This window comes from Maniola hyperantus, chromosome 13 (genome assembly GCF_902806685.2).
Source record: "Maniola hyperantus chromosome 13, iAphHyp1.2, whole genome shotgun sequence".
NCBI lineage: Eukaryota > Metazoa > Arthropoda > Insecta > Lepidoptera > Nymphalidae > Maniola > Maniola hyperantus.
Window position 1 is genome coordinate 805,206 of NC_048548.1, and position 19,317 is coordinate 824,522.

At 38.9% G+C, this 19,317-nt stretch overlaps 3 protein-coding genes across 6 annotated transcripts; 2 read left to right on the plus strand and 1 right to left on the minus strand.

The window, feature by feature from the left end:
* The first annotated feature begins 2 nt into the window (after positions 1 to 2).
* Sgsh (N-sulfoglucosamine sulfohydrolase) lies at positions 3 to 6,596 on the plus strand. The gene is made up of 10 exons (XM_034974879.2): positions 3 to 169; positions 753 to 882; positions 1,675 to 1,811; positions 2,001 to 2,157; positions 2,539 to 2,713; positions 3,052 to 3,115; positions 3,228 to 3,542; positions 4,086 to 4,258; positions 4,671 to 4,800; positions 5,510 to 6,596. The coding sequence occupies exons 1-10, from the start codon at positions 70 to 72 to the stop codon at positions 5,668 to 5,670; spliced, it is 1,542 nt and encodes a 513-aa protein (XP_034830770.1). The 5' UTR covers positions 3 to 69; the 3' UTR covers positions 5,671 to 6,596.
* LOC138403216 (uncharacterized) lies at positions 6,501 to 10,395 on the minus strand. 2 transcript variants are annotated; one of them, XR_011237498.1, is made up of 5 exons: positions 10,062 to 10,395; positions 9,151 to 9,291; positions 7,888 to 7,983; positions 6,607 to 7,390; positions 6,501 to 6,554 (listed from the first exon to the last, which is right to left on the minus strand). XR_011237498.1 is itself a non-coding variant. In XM_069502809.1 (4 exons), exons 1-4 carry the CDS (start codon positions 10,104 to 10,106, stop codon positions 7,292 to 7,294), a joined length of 381 nt encoding a protein of 126 aa, XP_069358910.1. In that variant the 5' UTR covers positions 10,107 to 10,395; the 3' UTR covers positions 6,501 to 7,291. The 2 variants fall into 2 exon arrangements, 1 of the variants encoding a protein (XP_069358910.1); XM_069502809.1 differs by having other exon boundaries at positions 6,501 to 7,390.
* A 687-nt stretch (positions 10,396 to 11,082) lies between these two features.
* mRpS33 (mitochondrial ribosomal protein S33) lies at positions 11,083 to 12,498 on the plus strand. 3 transcript variants are annotated; one of them, XM_069502436.1, is made up of 3 exons: positions 11,083 to 11,115; positions 11,204 to 11,381; positions 11,808 to 12,498. In XM_069502436.1, the coding sequence occupies exons 2-3, from the start codon at positions 11,208 to 11,210 to the stop codon at positions 11,985 to 11,987; spliced, it is 354 nt and encodes a 117-aa protein (XP_069358537.1). In that variant the 5' UTR covers positions 11,083 to 11,115; positions 11,204 to 11,207; the 3' UTR covers positions 11,988 to 12,498. The 3 variants fall into 3 exon arrangements, with proteins under 3 accessions (XP_069358537.1, XP_069358538.1, XP_034830679.1); XM_069502437.1 differs by having other exon boundaries at positions 11,089 to 11,110; XM_034974788.2 differs by lacking the exon at positions 11,083 to 11,115 and having other exon boundaries at positions 11,122 to 11,381.
* The last annotated feature ends 6,819 nt before the right edge of the window (positions 12,499 to 19,317 follow it).

A 19,317-nucleotide genomic window follows, 5' to 3' on the forward strand; every position in this document is an offset into this window, starting at 1 on the left:
ATGTACTCTGTGAGTCAGTGTCAGAACAGAAATAAAATATAGTAGGTATATTTCTTTGCGTCGTTCGATATGGGAGGATCGCCGCGCGTTGTTATCGCGGTTCTATTGTGTTTTATTATCAGATACGCAGAGCTATCTAATAAGGCACGTAATGTTTTAATACTTCTAGGTAAGTGAACTAACTTCAATGAATAGATAATATATAACTATACTTACTTATAATTTTCGGAAAAATGAACCTAACCTACAATTTGACCTTAAACTATAGGTCAATGTCCTATTGACGCTACCTTGACAATGAAAAGTACAGTCGCCAAAAAAATTCATTCGCCAAAGGGGGATTTTATTATAACCTAGGGAAGTGAAAGTTTATATTATTTTCTGTTCCCCTAATTGTTGAAATTTTTGTGAAAATCCATACTAGTATTGCAAAATTGTGTTTGTCTGTCAGTCTGTTACCTTTTTCACGGTCCATGCGTTTAACTGATTTTAAAAATTTGGTACAGAGACAAATCAAAGAGAATCAAAGACTTTACACGGGATTTTCAGAAACCTAAATCCACGACGTGTAGGTATGAAGTCGCGGGCATCATCTAGCCTATAGTTAACAAAAAATTGGAATAGGTTTAAATTATAAAGATTTTTTCGGTTTTTAAAGCTACAAATATTTTAAAACTCAAATTACTAAAAAGAAATAGGTAACTAGTCAGAATACAGGTGCTTAGGTATTTTAATAATTTTGGTTCTTTCAGCGGACGATGGCGGATTCGAACTTGGTGCATATTTAAATAAAATCTGCCAAACTCCGAACATCGATGCACTCGCCAAACGCGGTGTCATCTTTAACAATGCTTTCACTTCCGTCAGCAGTTGCTCACCTAGGTAAAAGTAATTATTGCAGATACTTACTAAACAGACACTAGGTTAGTAGACCCAGCCGGGGATTGAACTTAGGTCCTAGTTAGATATTTAGAACTCTAAATTAGCTCAGCCCCCCAATTGTGTAAGAATAACCGTTTCATGGCTATCGCAATCGTCAAGAATATCTGCCCTTTGATTGGTTGATTCGCTGTTTACATTTTTTCACAGCCAATCAAAGGGCAGAATTCTTGACGATTGCGATAGCCATGAAATGGTTATTCTTACACAATTGGGGGGCAGGTCAGGTGTCATGAAAGCCTTCGTTTGTTTTTTAACAACCATTAGCTAAAGCTATACCTACGAGTAAAGTCCCTAAGCTTTTTGATCCAATTCTGTATTGAAAACATATTTTAGGTAAGTTATAGGTCTATTCAAGAACAATACCCGGGTGAGTTCGTTGTGGGCTCTTCTCAGACTGGGCGCGTTTGGAACCCCCGTAGCTTTAGTTTTAAGTTCGCGTAAAAATTATCTTAATCCAACAACTGACCATCAAAAAGTTTTATTTATTGCCTATTTCGAATAAAATATTGGTTTTGACTTTGAATGCTCTCGGCTGATTTACTATTATTTTACAATCTATTAAAAATTGAAAACTTTTATAGGGAGGTATATACGTATTTCTTATTAATTTAGGATTTAGGTATACCGCTAGGCCTAATCAATCATATCTGTAACCCCAATCAAATAAGCGGGAAGTAAAAATTCTAACATGCACTCACATAAGTGTACCTAATCCTAGAATAAAATTTTTAGTCGTGCGGCATTGTTGACTGGCACTCCAAGCCATCAAAATGGGATGTACGGGTTGCATCATGGCGTTCACCACTTTAACTCCTTCGACAATATCACCAGTTTGCCGAATAAGCTGCGAGAAAATGGCATTTACACCGGTAAGACTTTTATTATATAATAAAACGGTATTTACGCGAAAGTTTGAAAGTAGACAATCTGCGTAAGTTTGAGTTTTACCGAGTCTATTTAGGCTTTAAGTTTAGCTTCGCTAATTTTCAACTTTCATAATGGAATGGAGTCTTCAAAAAGGTGTAATCTTTAAATCTAAACATTTTTGTTTGTTTTAGGTATAATCGGGAAAAAGCATGTGGGTCCTCAAGAGGTGTACCGCTTTGACTTCGAACAGACAGAAGAAAATAATCACATCAACCAGGTTGGGCGAAACATTACATACATCAAGCTCCTCACCCGAGAGTTTCTCGCTGAAGCCAACAAACAAAACAAGTAAGAACTAAGAAACATAAGACATTTTTTTCTAATTGGCGTTATTTTCCAATACTATCTACGAAAGTATTATAAACCAAATGAAACGCGACTATGAGAACGTACACATTAGTCTTTCGTCACGACAGACTAGAGTTTAGGTACGTCTTCACAAAACTGTATGACTAATCGATTTCCGTCACGTCATAACATGGTTTCACTTTATTGCCAACTTTTATCACATGACTTTTATCATAACATCAGTGAATTTTTGCCACGATTGACCGCCCCTAATATCTGGCCGCTATAGGCCTGGGCCTACTGGGTCTTAGGGAAAATCCGCCACTGATAAAACAGTAACGTGTTTGGGTCCTCATATCTGAATCTGGAATTGTATTATAGACCATTCTTCCTGTACGTCGGTTTCCACGACCCCCACCGTTGCGGGCACAGCAACCCCGAGTGGGGCCCGTTCTGTGAGCGGTTTGGCTCCGGCGAGCCTGGCATGGGCCACATCCCCGACTGGCAGCCATGGTACTACCAGTGGGATGAGATACAGCTGCCGTACCATGTTCAGGTAAACTGGAAGGTCGACGTTTCAAATTCCACCCATTGCAATATTGTTGTGCCTATTCTTAGCACAAGCTTTACGCTTAGTTGGAAGGGCACTTTCCCTTACCTCAGATTTTCCTAAGATGCCCAGATTCTCCACTTATTCAAACGTCTTACAGTACCGCCCTAGCATGTTCCTATATTCATCCAGTTACAGCCTACTATTTATTTAACGTGATATTCTATACATCTGCTATCTGCTCTAAAGTCTAAACATGGGAACAATCTCTATTTTTGGCACCCAATAGTGCAAATAGGGCAATGTTAAAAACTTTAATTCTTATCTAATAATATTTATTAAAGGATACGGAACCAGCTCGAAGAGATATCGCCGCCCAATATACAACCATGTCGCGATTAGATCAAGGTAATCAAACCTACATGGATTTACCATTTCTTATCACTCCTTACAATATGATTAATCTATTAAGTGATTGATCTTGAAGTATGTGTAACAAAATGTCCTTTGATTTATATAGGCGTAGCACTCGTCCTGAAGGAAATAGAAGCAGCCGGTCATAAAGATGATACACTAGTTCTGTACACATCCGACAACGGTATACCGTTCCCATCTGGGCGGACCAACTTCTACGACCCTGGTCTCCAAGAGCCTCTGATAATGTCCTCCCCTGACCCTGACGCGAGAAGGAATGAGGCGTCCGGGGCCATGGTCAGTTTGCTGGACATTATGCCCACCGTGCTGGATTGGTTCGGAATCAAAGAGGAACAAGAAATGAGTAATGATATATGGGGCGATGATAGTCCTAAAAGTTTGTTGCCTATTTTGAAAAAAGGTGAGTTATCATTTTTATAAATATCTACATAGCGCAGTAGCGTTGCAGTTCGCAGTCAAATTTTTCATATTTATTTTGGCCGAAACTATGCAGCAGGTGATTTTAATGAATCTCAGATATGGTACGGGAAGTGCAGCAACCGCACTGTCTCGAAATACTACACAGCGATCAATTTTTTCGAACTTCGGGATGTAGTAACGCATAAACGGGCGTGGAAATCAGATGAAAGTAGCTTCCATCCTACTCTATGATAGCTTCTTTCACAAACGACTAGGTCTAGTACACTAGCACCATAGATTGACACCTACCTACAATGTAACGATCGTAATCACATGAGATTGACCGACGTTCACTACTAGCTATAATGCAGTTTCAGCAAATCTCAAAAATCAACCAATTACAACGATTGCGATCATGCGATTATGGCAATGTGATAATCACAACTTAGTAGCTTTTTGAATATGATTTCAGAACAATATTTAAAGCGAAAATAAAATTAAGAGCAATGTCTTCCCAGATAATATGAGAAGCTTAAATTTCTAGAGCCGAAACCCAATGACCAAGAAGTAGTATTCGCCTCACAAACCCACCACGAGATCACAATGTACTACCCGATGCGCGCAGTACGCTCGCGCCGCTACAAGCTTATACACAACCTCAACTATGGCATGCCTTTCCCCATCGACCAGGATCTATATGTGTCGCCTACTTTCCAGGTAAATTCAAGCGAAGCTTTAAAATTCAATTTAAGTCTATCCCACATTAGGTAGTTTAACGATAACAAACGAGTTTCAAAAAGAGTCACTGGATACAAGCATCACAAGACCGTGGACTGTGGAAACGCCTACAACAGACCTATTTCTATGATGATGATTCTATTAAAAGAATCTTATTTATAAAAATAAGACATCACAAATACAACTTATTACAAATCATTAACCCAGTGCGGGCGAACGCGGGTGTGCGGGGCGATCCCTCCCCGATTGCCATTTCAACCTGTCGCGTACTATACCCACACACTAAAGAGAGACCTTTAACAAATTCGTCTATTTACTGGTTTGTGATTTAATTAAATAATAATAATTTAGATATTTTATGTTTAAAACATTGTATAATGTATTTTCGCAGGATATTTTAAACCGCACTCGTAGCAAGCAGCCCCTACCGTGGTACAAAACACTCAAGCAGTACTACTACCGCCCGCAATGGGAGTTCTACGACATACGTGCTGATCCTTTGGAACTCAAGAATTTGCATGGTAATTTTTTTTTAATACCTACTTGGCAGTTCCGGTTTTATGACTGGTCATAATTATTATTTTAATTTCGAATTTACTTTACAAAAAAAGATATGTTTTTAAATTTTTTGTTACCGACTGTACTTAGCTGTCACCAATGCAATGGCATAGCAACTCAGCGTGGCAATATCAGTAGGTAGCAAAATTCTTTCATGAAAGTGACAATTTTAAAATTTTATTTAGGTACTAGCTTATGCTCGCGACTTCGTCCGCGTGGACTACACAAATTTCAAACCCCTATTTTACCCCCTTAGGGGTTGAATTTTCAATAATAATAGCTATCTGCATGCCAAATTTTAGCCCGATCCGTCCAGTAGTTTGAGCTGTGCGTTGATAGCTCAGTCAGTCAGTCAGTCAGTCACCTTTTCCTTTTATATATTTAGATTTATCCCAATTTTAAAATGTAAGAAACTTTTAACTTATTCATCTTAACCTTAAATTAGGCCACTGAGTAGTAACGAATAACGAACGAACGAATCTTGAAGGGGTATGTCAATTTTACATCATCATCATCAACCGATAGACGTCCACTGCTGGACATAGGTCTCTTGTAGGGACTTCGACACGCCATGGTCGTGCGCCGCCTGAACCCAGCGGCTCCCTGTGCGACTCGTCTGATGTCGTCCGTCCACCTAATCAACCTCACCTGTAATCCCTCACAATCATCCAGGTAAGCCGTCTCTGGAGGCCGTGGAGTCATCTCTCCGGTCGCGACTACACGAGTGGCAGCGCCACACGCGCGACCCGTGGCTGTGCGCGCCCGGCGCCGTGCTCGAGCGCGCCGCGTGCCAGGCGCTGGACAACGGCCTCTCACACTTCCTTCATCACTAAACATCATCAACTCATCACACCGGGCTCGTCGTGCGCGCCGCGTGCCAAGTTCTGGACAAAGGCCTCTCGCATGTATCGCGTGGCATTCGGGGTGGGGACGCCCCGCACACTCCCCGCGCTAACCCGGTGCGGGTAACGTGCAGGGTGGTGCAGGTGTCTGCGGGGCGTCCCCCCGCCTCATACCCCGATTGCCATCTCGACTGTTGCGTAAGCTATAGTTGGCGTTGCAGTATTTTTATCTTTTTAAAAATTGAACCAACAAACAATTATTAGAATAAGTCTATAGATGAGTAAGTACATTAATTCTTTTAAGATCCTTCGTATTATAAATCTTTATTTCTCCTTGAAAATTAAATGTGAATCTTGCCTTCATTAAAGTAATCTCATGATCAATAATTTATATATGATTTATTATTTATTTTTCAGTGATCAATATTATAATGTGATTTATTATTTACTAGCTGAAGCCCGCGACTTTGTCCGCGTGGATTTCGGTTTTTAAAAATCCCGTGGGAACTCTGATTTTCCGGGATAAAAAGTAGCCTATGTAAGCCCCGGGATGTAAGCTATCTCTGTACCAAATTTCGTCAAAATCGGTTGAACGGATGGGCCGTGAAAGGCTAGCAGACAGACAGACGGACGGACAGACAGACACACTTTCGCATTTATAATATTAGTTATTTATTTATTTTTCAAATATTTTTGAATTACAATGTTATGACTTCGTCCACAATTTAGCATTAATATATTTTATAGTACTAATTAAGAGTTTATGAAATGTTCTAAATAATTGACATATCAAAATAGAGATGTTTGTGAAAATAAAAATGTTTTAGTATAATTTGCATATTTTCTTTATTTGATTGGCACCTCCAAATAATAACCTACATAAAATGCATTAAAATCACCAACTTATATTATATCACAAATAATAACCTACATAAAATGCATTAAAATCACCAACTTATATTATATCACAAATAAATAGTAACATGACACATGTAACTACAAATATGAATTGGGAACCTACCACATTAAATACCACATATTCCACGAAATGTAACGACCTAGGTTGAGGAATGAAATGTTCCTGTATGAATGTTCCTACCATTATGTGAATAATGGAAAGAGGCATGACCCTCAGGAATGCAGAATACGATGCAGGGAGAGAAATCTTACAAAAATCATAAAATCACAAATTATTATTAAAAATTAAAAATATATAAGTAGGTTTAGGAGTCATACAATTAATATGTTAACTAAATCCTACACAGATTGGTAAGTATCACAAATTATTCAACAAAATATTATGATAAAGATTATGCACCTTTTTATATAAATAATATAATATTTAAAAAAATTATATGTAACTAATTTAAATTACTAAATATAGTAAAATAGTCAGTAAATTTATAATTTTTTTTTTTTAAAGTAAGTACTTAACATTAAGCGTATATTAATTTTTGGTAACTTAATTATTTGTGTGTATTGAAAACTAGAACAGTTGAGATGAGATGACTATAATAATGTTTGTATTTATATTTATCATTCCTATTGACTAAATATCATTCCTGCTCACTAATATATTCTCTTTATGTGAATAAATATTTAATTGTTAGTATTAATAGTCCAGATAGAAGTCATTAAGTTCTTCCAGGTCAGCAGCTAGGTTCTCGTCCAGGGCATACAGGTTCTGCACCATCTTCTCCGTCTCCAGAACCTGCAACAGGAATTTTATGTTATATCTACAGTACATCAGCTGTTGATAGTTTATCTAAGCATATAAAAGGAAAAGGTGACTGACTGACTGATCTAACAACGCACAGCTCAAACTATTGGACAGATTGGGCTGAAATTTGGCATGCAGATAGCTATTATGACGTAAGCATCCGCTAAGAAAGGATTTTTGAAAATTCAACCCCTAAGGGCGTGAAATAGGGTTTTGAAATTTGTATAGTCCACGCGGACAAAGTCGCGAGCATAAGCTAGTTCAGCATATAAAGGGGGTTTAGTATAAGTATATTATATGCCTATATGGGGAGCATGGAGCCTAGCCTATCTAGTAGTCCGCCGTTTTATTTTTATTTCAAAATAGCTGCCATAGATAAAACCTGTTTTATTCAATAGCTGGCATCAAGACAAACTAGAATAATTGCATTTAGGGTCTTGGATTGGAACAGACTTGGCATTAACATGAACGGCGAGCACATCACTCACCTTCGATTCGTGGATGAAATAGTTGTTACTGCAGAGACTCTGGATGGTCTTAATGCAATGCCCAGTGATCATAGCAGAGCTTCTCAGCAGGAAGGCCTAAAAATGAACATGAGTAAGACAAAAATCATGTCTAATGTTTATGTCCTGCCTCAACCCAGCAATTGTTGGTAGATCTTTTTTTTTAATCTGCACTTGAAATACCTAGGACCTAGGACACACAATGTCCAAAGTAGGTCCAATAATTTAGAGAAAAACGTCGGCCGCCAAATCCAACTCGGCTGGGCAATGTTTGAAATGTCTTCTCATTTTGAAGACCAAACTCTTCAAGCACATGTTGCCAGTGACAGAGACATGGTCGCTAACTATAGGATTCATAAGAAAACTCAAAAGAGTCACTCAGCAAGCCATGGAGAGATCTATGCTTGGACTTACTCTATGTGATCAAATCAGAAATGAGGATATCTGTAGGAGAGCAGACATAGCTCAGTGGGTGGTGAAGCTGAAGTGGCACATAGTTCGAAAAACTGACAGACGTTGGGGTCCTAATGTCCTAAAATGGCAACCTTGCACTGGAAAGCACAGTGTTGGAAGACCTCCACTAGGCGGACGGACAACATCAGGCGAGTCAGGAGACATTCAGGCAGCATTAGACCGTGGCGTGTGGAAGTTCCTACAAGAGCCCTATGTCCAGCAGTGGATGCCTATCGGTTGATGACGATGATGAATCTAAGATTACAATAGGGATTTTTTTTAAATCTTAATTTTTAATTTATATAGGAAATAGAAAATGACTAATAAAAATAATATTTCAAGGTATCTGTAAATAATATTTTAATGTGTATGTATTTTTAATGCAGTTTGTATTTTAGCGTTTAAAGTACCGTGAGTGATTTCCATTCTAAATAATATCTGCCAAAACCGCGGCGCGTGCGCGAACGGACTCCCTTGAAAAAGGACCCCAGATGGGTTCGAAACTAGTCGGGCTAACGTCGACTAAACACGTGAGTACAGCCCGGACAGATATCATTGTATCATTGCATGCCGCAAGGTAGAGTTTGGACGTACACTAATAATTTCTTTAATATCTGTAAGTAAACTAATCCAAATTCGCAATAAAGAAAATTGAATTGAATTGAATCCTTTTTAGTAAAGTACATTATAGAGAACCTACATGAAAAATTACTAGATCTACCAGTTTAGGCTGTGTGTTGTCTGTTAGTCACTTCACAGTACAGTTTGAAACAGCAATAACAATGCGCTTACCATAAGACCAATCTGTTCAAGCCTCTTGCTCTTCATGAGGTAAGTCTTAATGTAGATGTGCAGGTACCCGTACACAGCACAGCACAGAGCAATCACACCACACAGCTTGATGGTAGCTTTCCAGCTGCTAAACATTTTCTCCTGAAATTAATTACCAATTTTTTTATTTTTTATAAAGAATATTAACCATATTAGTCATGACTAATATTCCCCTTTCTTTCCCCTCCGACTCAGCATAATGCTTGTGTTTGGAGTGGGTACGAGAATAGTGCAACAGTTTTGAACTGCCAACCTTTCGGATTTCAGTCCGCGCCTTGACCGTTGAGCTATTGAGGCTCTAAATAAATTGTTAATTTAATCAACCTATACTTTTGTACAAATAAAGTTTGTAGGAAGTAATCTCTGGAACTACTGAACTGATTTTGAAAATTCTGCTATATGCTTTTAGAAAGCTATATTATTCCTGAGTGACAGAAGCTATATTCCTATATTTTACTATACATAGTATAAAGTCGCTTCCCGCTGTGTGTATGTATGAACGCGTAGATCTTTTAAACTACGCAACGGATTTTAATGCGGTTTTCGTCAATAGATAGAGTGATTCAAGAGGAAGGTTTATAGCTATAGTGTTGTTCTCAAAAAATTAGAGATCCCTAGAGAAATTGAAAAATGTGAATTAGGTCGAAAAAATCCTCTCATTTGAGTTTCCCAGGCAAATACACCTCAATGACACCACATTAGTATCTACATTGCACCCATGCGAAGCCGGGGCGGGTCGCTAGTTTTACTATTAAAAAAATTGGAGATTCACACTACATTAAAGATAATATTCAGTTCTTGTCTAGTGGATAGAAGAAAGAGCCAGCAATAAAATTGTAAAAGCAATCTAACGATAAATCAAGTTAACTTACGGGTTGGATAGCGATCAGCGGCATTTCTTCCGTTGTTTCGGCCATTTAGACCTTGTTGAGAAACGTCTATTTGTAAACAATAGACTTGTTTTTATCTCTATACAACAATTATTCGTAAGCAATTCACTGTTTGCGTTGAAAAAGCAAAATACGCCGAAAAACGTAAGTTTCGACCGAGTATACACCGATCCGATCTAAAAAGTAATCATTTTTGTCACAAGTAGGTATTGATTTTGCGAGTAAAATAATTAATTGTGTTTCATTTCAGGCACTCAGCTACCCGTATTAGTACCTATATTATCTATGCACTCACTCAGCTGCACTGAGCTGCACAGACCAATAACCCTGCGCGATTGCGGGAGAATCAAAGAGTATATAATCACTATGGGGAGAATGACAGCTACATACAATGTCTCGATCGATTGGTTAACGCTCGCTCACTATTGGCTACAATGCATTGTTGCAACAAGAATCGCACAAATTCAGTCAATCAGAACCACTGAGATTGTAATAATGATTGATGCAGGTTTTAGACAATCGCCCTACCGATACGGTTCACTTCGTCTATCATCAATCTTCTCAGTCCTCAAATCCACAGAACACATTTACTCCAACCTCCAACTCAATTACAGAGTACTTTGTAAATATCCTCCCTTGAGTTCCTGGTCCCTTCCATAGATTATCTATGGGTTACACCCTCAGGTTTCATCCATAGAGTATGATTATATGGTTTCACCCATGTTTTACCATACAAGAGGCGCTAAGGCTCTCTTGGTACTTGAAGGGTGCTGTTGGAGAACAAAGGTTTTTAGAATATATCTTTATGGAATATTCAAACAAGAACAAAGGGGACACTTGACGATGACGGCAACGTTAGTTCCGATTTTCGCCACGCGCCAAGATAGCCTTGTCGCACTTCCATATAGGTCAAACCACAGACTAATAACATATGAACATATGGGCCGTATAAAAAGTACCTACTCTGTGATGGGCAAGCCGAAGTTATATAATGTACTCTGTGGCCGAAGTGACCGAAACGTCATAACAATGTAAGGTTAGAAAAGTATTTTTCAAAATATAATATAATATCACAGACAGTTAAATATTTTGTATCTTAGCAAATCACGTTCATATCCTTTCAGTAAAATGGCAACGAATTTCGTAAAATATTCGCAACTTATAAACAACTCTACGAAATACGCACAGCGAATGAAAAGGTTATCCAACAGGATCTTCAGCGAAGTTGCGATTCCTACCAATCCTAAGTCAATGAAAGTTGTGAAGATCTTCTCAGCCCGACCGCTGCACACTAATGAAGAGGTAACAGTCAACACCATTATTCTGAATTTTCTCACTGTATTCCTTATTGCTGTGGGTAGGTAGTGAACCAGGAACATATTTACTGTATCCCTTCCCTTAACCACACACCTAATAAGATTTCAGGAATAATATCGTATAGGCTCCCAGATGCCTTCGCATAATGACTTGATTCAGAGTCAGAAAATGGGATTTTGATTTTAGGTCTAAAGATTATTATCTGAAACACACACACAGAAACTGAAAACCAAATTAGGTCACCCATCTGGTTAGTGACTTGGGTCAACATTGCTTAACCAGCTTAATATACACTGTTGCAATTAGGCCCATAATATAGCAACCCTATTTCTAAACTTGTTATCATGTTTTTGTTTATCTGCATTTTATGTTTTTCTTAAACTGTTCATTCATTGATTTGACTCTTTTTAGATCATCCACTACTACCCTCGGCATGTGGAGACAGGCACGCTGATGATGAAACTGCGAGAGTATGGTCTGTTCCGAGATGAACATCAGGACTTCAAGGAGGAGATGAAACGACTCCGCGAGTTGAGAGGCAAAGTGAAAGGCTGGAAGAGAAAGATGAACTTGGAGGAAAAGCAAGCTTAGTATTATAGTGCACATTACTTGAAGACCTGCATTTTTAGGGTTCCGTACCTCAAAAGGAAAAACGGAACCCTTATATGATCACTTTGTTGTCTGTCTGTCAAGAAACCTATAGGGTACTTCCCGTTGACCTAGAATCATGAAATTTGGCAGGAAGGTAGGTTTTATAGCAGACATGAAGGGAAAAATCTGAAAACCATGAATTTTGATGATTACATCACAAAAAAAATTTAAATGTGTTCATGAACAAATATTGCTATTTTCAACTTTTAAAGTAAGATTACTATACCAAGTGGGGTATCATATTATGAAAGGGTTTTACTTGTACATTCTAAAAAAGATGTTAATTTATTTTCAGGCATAATAGTTTTTGATTTATCGTGCAAAATGTTGATAAAATAAGATTGTAGTACGGAACCCTCAACTACCCTCGTATTGAAAATGTGGTTAAGGTTTTGAATGATATTAGATTTAGTTGTTTGTAAATAAAAATGTTATATTTAAAATGATGATCTATCTGCATTTTAATTTTTTCAATGAGCCAAAGGAGCTACTTGCTTCAGTACAGTATGCGGCCGAAAGTAATGTACATCGGCCTTTAGAATGACATTTCGGCTTTTTAGAGGGTTGTCTCTGTCAGTCATACCTATATGACGTTTTGTCGGTCTCGACGACAGAGACGGTGCTCTACATTTGCTGTCTCCTTCTAAAGGTCGATGTACATTACTTTTGGCCGCATACTGTACTTGACTGTTGCAGTAAGCATTGATGCTCTCAAAACCGAGCAAGCATTTTTGTGTATTAAGTAGGTAATTTAGATAGGTAGATAGGTATAGTACACGACAGGTCGAGATGGCAATCGGGGAGGAAACACACCGCACACCCACTTTTTTTTTTTTCTCGCTGGGAAATGCTTTTACGCACCGCACAGCCCCAGCGGTAACCCGGTGCGGGTGTGCGGGGAATCCCCCCGCCTCATACCCCAGTTGCCATCTCGACATGTCGCAGACTAGAGGTAACATAATATGCTAGGTGAAGGATAGAGTAGGATGTGACAACCAAAAATGAAACATAGTAAAAATAGCCATCATTTATTCGATTACAAAATCTTTCGTCAGGAAATAAATTGCTACATAAAATATTTTAACACGAAATGCCTCAACCGAGGGCTGAGGCGCGGCCACGCATACATGCACTGCCCCCAGGCGTGGGCCGAGTGGCAGTGCATGCGAAATTAGTTCCTATCACCTTCACAATATGCAATATTATAACATGCACGCTAGCTGGCCCGCTAACGTAGTTTCGAACCTAAATACCTACAATTAAATGGCTGGGCGTATACTGGCAACAGGCGACGCAGTAAGGCTGAGATCTATAGACTTAAAACGAGACAGAGCTATATTTCTCACATAAATCTGTCTCGTTTTAACTCAATCTTAAGTCTGAGCAAAGTCAAAGTGCGCTCTATAGATCTCAACCTAACCGCTCTTTGACTTTGCTTAGATTTAAGTTTCAGTTAAAACGAGACAGATTTATGTCAGCGATATAACGCTGTCTCGTTTTAACTAGTATTAATTATAGAGTAAAGTGAAAGTACACTTTTAGACTTCGTATAAGACTGACGTCTCGACAACTTTGGCAAATATCGATTATGGAATGAAATACTAAACTATCGTAAGAGTAAAACGGACCTTATGTACCTTGTTTTAAAGTTGTATCTACTGTCATTACTCACTGATTTTTATTTCGTATAGATTCGCTTGGGGTGGCAAAACAAGGCAATAAAGGTACCTGTCCATTGTAGCAGTACGGAGCGCAGACGTGTTCAGCAGACCAACTCCACAAGAAATGACTCAGAAAATATCACGCCAATCCTAATAATTTGATTAGTCTACTGAGCACATTTCCGCTAGTGCGCTTCAATGGACAGACACCCTAAAGGCCAATGCAAACCGAGTGTGACGAGTGACGGCGAGTAGTCTGTCCATTTATCTAGATCTGAATTTTCTCGTATTCAGATTGAATTTCTCGCGAAAAGAGTTTTAGGATCCGGCCGGCGTAAATCTGCCAAAGCGTAGCGAAAAACACTTTATACTGCCAAACCATTATGGACTTTGCCTACGTTCAAATAATATCGATAATAAATTGACACACTTACTTGTCGGTCGATCCCCTTTACTCTTGGCGACTAGTAATAATTGTGTCAATTGATTTTCGATATTATTTCAATATTTATATAAAGTCTATAATAGTTTGGCAGTGAAAAATACTCTGCGCTGCGACTCGCTTGATGTGAGACTGCTCTTAGGGTGCGTTTTCACTGAAGCGGAGCGGAGTGGAGACGTATTAAATAATCCTCAAAAACGTATTCAACGATCAGATTAGATGACGTTATCATGTACATATACCTCCGCTCCGCTCCGTTGTAGTGGACAGGCACCCTTACGATGTAACCGCGGCCGGCATGCCAGCATACGTCCAGCCCAACCATCAAGCCACAGACAACTCCGATAGAATAGAAAACATTAATCGTAACCAATAACTTCTTAAAACATCCATTTAATAATTAACGTAATTAGTTGCCAGTGCAATAAGCCCCAGATCACTTGGTCGGGTCATCTATTATACATACAGTGTGATCTGCGATTGTGAGAGGCAAGTTATAATTTGATGCCCGCTCTATGCTCGCGCCGCGAAAACAGCGAACCCCGCGAAACCCACGAACACCACAAAACCCGCGAACGGGCGTTTGTGCACTCATTCGTATTTGGATCGTATCCGTGCAATACGTGCATTCGACTCGGTTTGATCCGTAAAATCACAGATGGGTGCACAAACCCATGAACGCCACGAACACCGCGAACGCCACGAACCCCGCGAAACAACACCATGAATCGCGTTCGCGGTGATCCTCGTCTAATGTAAGTTTTATAGTCCGCGGCGAAAGAACTACGAACTAGTTTGCATAAAACAGTGAAACCGAGTGTAGAGGGATATATTTTTGCGCGTTTCGCAGGCAACATCCACGCGCGAGTGTAGAGCCGGCTTAACGATCATGCGAACAGTGACGCTTTACCGTCAGGGCATACTTGCAAAGTGAAGCGACGTTTTATATAACTGAAACTCAGCTTTATTTCATTTAGCATACGGTTGACATTGAATTGAATGAAAACAAAACATGGACGAGTTTCCCCGTGTTGTTTTCATTCAAATTTTAACCGTATGTCTAACGAAATAAAGCTGAGTTTCACTTGTCGCTTTGATTTTACAGGTATGCCCCGTCGGTTAGGCATCGTTCTTCCTACGCTGATGTCGGTCGCGCGTACCATTCTTACTTTCCATCACAATTTAGCCTTTAACTGCCTATGACGATGCAGTTTAAGATGGGAGTGGGCTAATCTGAGAGGTATGGCAGTTTAATTAAGAGAAGGAACGCCCGCACGCTCCCCATACGAACGCGCGTTTGGGGAGCGTGCGTGCTCTGCTTTGAATATTAACCTATCAAGGCAATGAAAGGGGTATGAATTATTTTAGTATAGAGCCGGGCCTGCCCACATGTGGGCCATTTTACTTTTTGGCCGCTATTGTGGAAAAAAGAAAAATGGCGGACTACTAGGTAGACCAAAATCTTCAAAGCCCTTTGTAGACACGTTCTAGATACAAATATCTGTATCCTAAGTCTGTGGTTGGTCAGATCTCAGTAAAAATGTGTGGTATACAGACTCAAAGATGTGTAACTTTAAAAATACAGATTTTTATAAAATTTCGGAAAAACACAGACATAGATTTATTTCTAGAACGTATCTACAAATTTTCATTACATTTGATTTGTTAATATCAAACTGCGTTCGTCACGCGCCATTTAAACTTTATGTGTCATGTCAAAAGTACGATTTTAGTCCTTATTTTAAAGGTGAACCGTACTTTTGACATGACAGTTGACCCATAGAATTAAAATGACGCGTGAGAAGTCATTCTGTACGGATTATACTTCTCTCAAACCCATACCCCTAAACGGTTTCTATGCGGCATCGTACCGGAACGCCAAATCGCTTGGCGGCACCTATCCACGAATTAGTTCGATTCAAACGAAACATACATTATATTCATGACAACCTTAACTCGATTTGTAAGCGAAGCATAGTAGAAACCTTCCGCAGTGTATATTATATTACCATGTACATTAAGATACTGTTTATTTATTTGCTACACTATTATCACATCTCAAAAGGTAGAAAATATTACAAGTGGATTGTGTAAAACCTCAGGTCCGACGCCCACTGGTGGTGCGACACGGCAGGGGATCCGTCGGCATCCCTACATGTAAGTGACGGCATGTCGCGACATCCTTGAGCATGCTGCGACGTCTTTCGGCATGCCAATGCATCCCTCCAAGCTAATGATGCTCTCTTGTCTCAGCATCCTGATGGATACCGAGGATTATAAAGGATGCCGAAACGGCATGCCTAAGCGGTATCGTTTTAGTATCTACTATCATTATCATTGAAATTTCAAACTTAAACATCATATAATTACGGTCTATTATTATTCATTACTTGAAACATCCTTTGCCGTGCCTTACAGCCAGTGGACGCTGGACCCTAGAGTATATAAGCAAGCTATAGAGCGCTTAGAAATGTTCTATATAAATTAGAAATACATATATATGTCGCAGTAAGAAAGTCTGCCGTCCTTTTTGTAAGCGGATAACTCCAATAAATATTTTGTTGAGTTATCATTTTAAAAATAGGGATTTTCAAAAACTGATATCTCTATAAAAATACTAAGTATATAATGGGGCCAATTCTCTTGTACACATCTCTAAACTAAACTAAATTAACAGGTCTAAATCTAGTGCTATCTTTTTCCGCAAGCAACATTATGAAAGGGATAGCAATAGATTTAGACGTGCCATTTTAGATTAGTTTACTGTTTAGAGATTGTGTACAACGGAATTATCAAAGTTTTTAGTAAGTTTAATTAAGTAGTTAAGCCCTCGTAGCAAAGTTTTTAAGAAATATATTTTTGTCTCAATTCCCATGTTTTTAAGATATAACTAACAAACTATTTTTTGGGATTAACCTCTTTTTATATAGGAGCGCATTTGCTGCACTATGATTTTATCGTGAAGTTATATATGGATGAAGTTATCATAGACAAGTTATACTCTAAATTTTTGTCAGAATGTCTTTTGAGCCTTAAGTTTACGATGGAGAGGATTAGGACGATCTTACCCGTTCACAGCCTACGGTTCGTACTATAAAAGTGCGCTCTATACTTAGCTTATATTTACTCTAAGTGTAAAACATAGTTTTGTGTCGATTAATCTTATATCTCTTTGCCTTCTCTTATTTTTATACAATAGTATGCCATGTGAGTGGGGAGTGGTCTGAGGGTGAGATTTATAGATCACACTTTGACTTTACTCAGACTTAAGATTGAGTTAAAACGAGACAGATTTATGTGAAAGATATACACCTGTCATGTTTTAACTCTGCCTAAGGTCTAAGCAAAGTCAGAGTGCGCTCTATAGATCTCACCCTTACAACCCATACCAATATTATAAATGCGAAAGTGTGTCTGTCTGTCGGCTAGCCTTTCACGGCCCATCCGTTCAACTGATTTTGACGAAATTTGGTACAGATAAAACTTGCATCCCGGGGAAGGACATAGGGATTCTTTTTATACCGGAAAATCAAAGAGTTCCCACGGGATTTTTAAAGACCTAAATCCACGCGGACGAAGTCGCGGGCATCATCTAGTATAAAATATGTCCACCAAATGTTGATTTATGATTTCAGGACATAGATTAATACACGGTAAACAGTGGCGTGCACAGGGTTTGAAGCCAGGGTAGGCACTAGTTAAGTAGGAGCCTGTTTACTGGCAGGTCATTATGAAAAATATGCATTGAGCTATTCAACTGGGGTAAGCAGTGCATTTATGCCTCTATGACCTGCACGCCACTGACGGTGAAGTTTTAGTGGTTTTCTTGTCGTGGCTAAGTGAACAGTAGGACTATATTTTTTCGATTTCAAGGTACAGTGCGACAAGGCTCTTTTGGCACTTGAATGACATTGACAGGGGGGCGCTGTTGGAGGACAAAGGCTTAGACTTTTTTTATTATAAAGAATATTATAAAGGCAAAGCCGTACCGCCAAGCGATTTAGCGTTCCGGTACGATGCCGTGTAGAAACCAAAGGGGTATGGGTTTAATATAAACTGCCATACCCCTTCCAGGTTAGCCCGCTATCATCTTAGACTGCATCATCACTTACCATCAGGTGAGATTGCAGTCAAGGGCTGACTTGTATCTGAATAAAATAAAAAAAAATTGGCCATTTTAATTATGACTAACATTCCCCTTCTCCCCTCCAACTAAGTGTAAAGTTTGTGCTAGGTATGAGAATAGTGCAACGGGTGGGGTTTGAACCGTCAACCTTTCGGATTTCAGTCCGCTCCTATAACCGTTGAGCTATTGAGACTATTCAAACTATAACAAATGGGACACTTGACGGCAACGTTAGTTCCGATTTTCGCCACGCACCAAAAGAGCCTTGTAGCGAAAAGTTTGATTTAGCTGCCTTATCACAATTTTAGTAGAGTTAATACTCCACAGGAAAGATTACATCACATTGAACTTTAGAAAGAGATATTTAATAGCTTCACTTCATAGAGCATCGTCTCTCTCACTCATACCTATGTGACGGTTTGGCGCCGACTTGTCAGTCTCAATAATAGAGACTGCGCTAAAAATATAAAATTATACTTTTATACTAATATTATAAAGGCAAAAGTTAGTTTGTTTGTGTGTGTGTGTGTGTGTGTGTATGTTTGTTACTATTTCACGCAAAAACTTCAGGATGGATTTGGCTGAAATATGGAATGGAGATAGTTTATACCTTAGTTTACACATACCTACTTTTCATCCCGGAAAAAAAGAGTTCCTGCGGGATTATAAAACTTATATCCACACGGGCCGAATCGCAGGCATCATCTAAATACATAAAAGAAAAGATGACCGACTGACTGACTGATCTATCAACGCACAGCTCAAACTATTGGTAAATTAAACCTGACTATTCATAAGCACTTTTAAAAAGTTTACATGAATAAAAAAACATTCTATTCTATTCTATTCTATTGGACGGATCGGGCTGAAATTTGGCATGCAGATAGCTATTATGACGTAGGCATCCACCAAGACAGGATTTTTGAAAATTCAACCCCTAAGGGGGTGAACTAAGTTTGAAATGTGTGTAGTCTACCCACGCGGACGAAGTCGCGGGCATTATCTAGTTATAAATATAACGTGAGTCCAGCCCGTTATATT

Coding starts and splice junctions, on each gene's coding strand:
- Sgsh (XM_034974879.2), top strand. CDS start 70: ATGGGAGGATCGCCGCGCGTTGTTATCGCGGTTCTATTGTGTTTTATT. Junction 1,812..2,000: donor AGAAAATGGCATTTACACCG/GTAAGACTTTTA, acceptor TGTTTGTTTTAG/GTATAATCGGGAAAAAGCAT. Junction 4,801..5,509: donor GGAACTCAAGAATTTGCATG/GTAATTTTTTTT, acceptor ACAATCATCCAG/GTAAGCCGTCTCTGGAGGCC.
- LOC138403216 (XM_069502809.1), bottom strand. CDS start 10,106: ATGGCCGAAACAACGGAAGAAATGCCGCTGATCGCTATCCAACCC. Junction 9,292..10,061: donor CGCTGATCGCTATCCAACCC/GTAAGTTAACTT, acceptor AATTAATTTCAG/GAGAAAATGTTTAGCAGCTG. Junction 7,391..7,887: donor ATTTCATCCACGAATCGAAG/GTGAGTGATGTG, acceptor TTCCTGTTGCAG/GTTCTGGAGACGGAGAAGAT.
- mRpS33 (XM_069502436.1), top strand. CDS start 11,208: ATGGCAACGAATTTCGTAAAATATTCGCAACTTATAAACAACTCTACG. Junction 11,382..11,807: donor CGCTGCACACTAATGAAGAG/GTAACAGTCAAC, acceptor GACTCTTTTTAG/ATCATCCACTACTACCCTCG.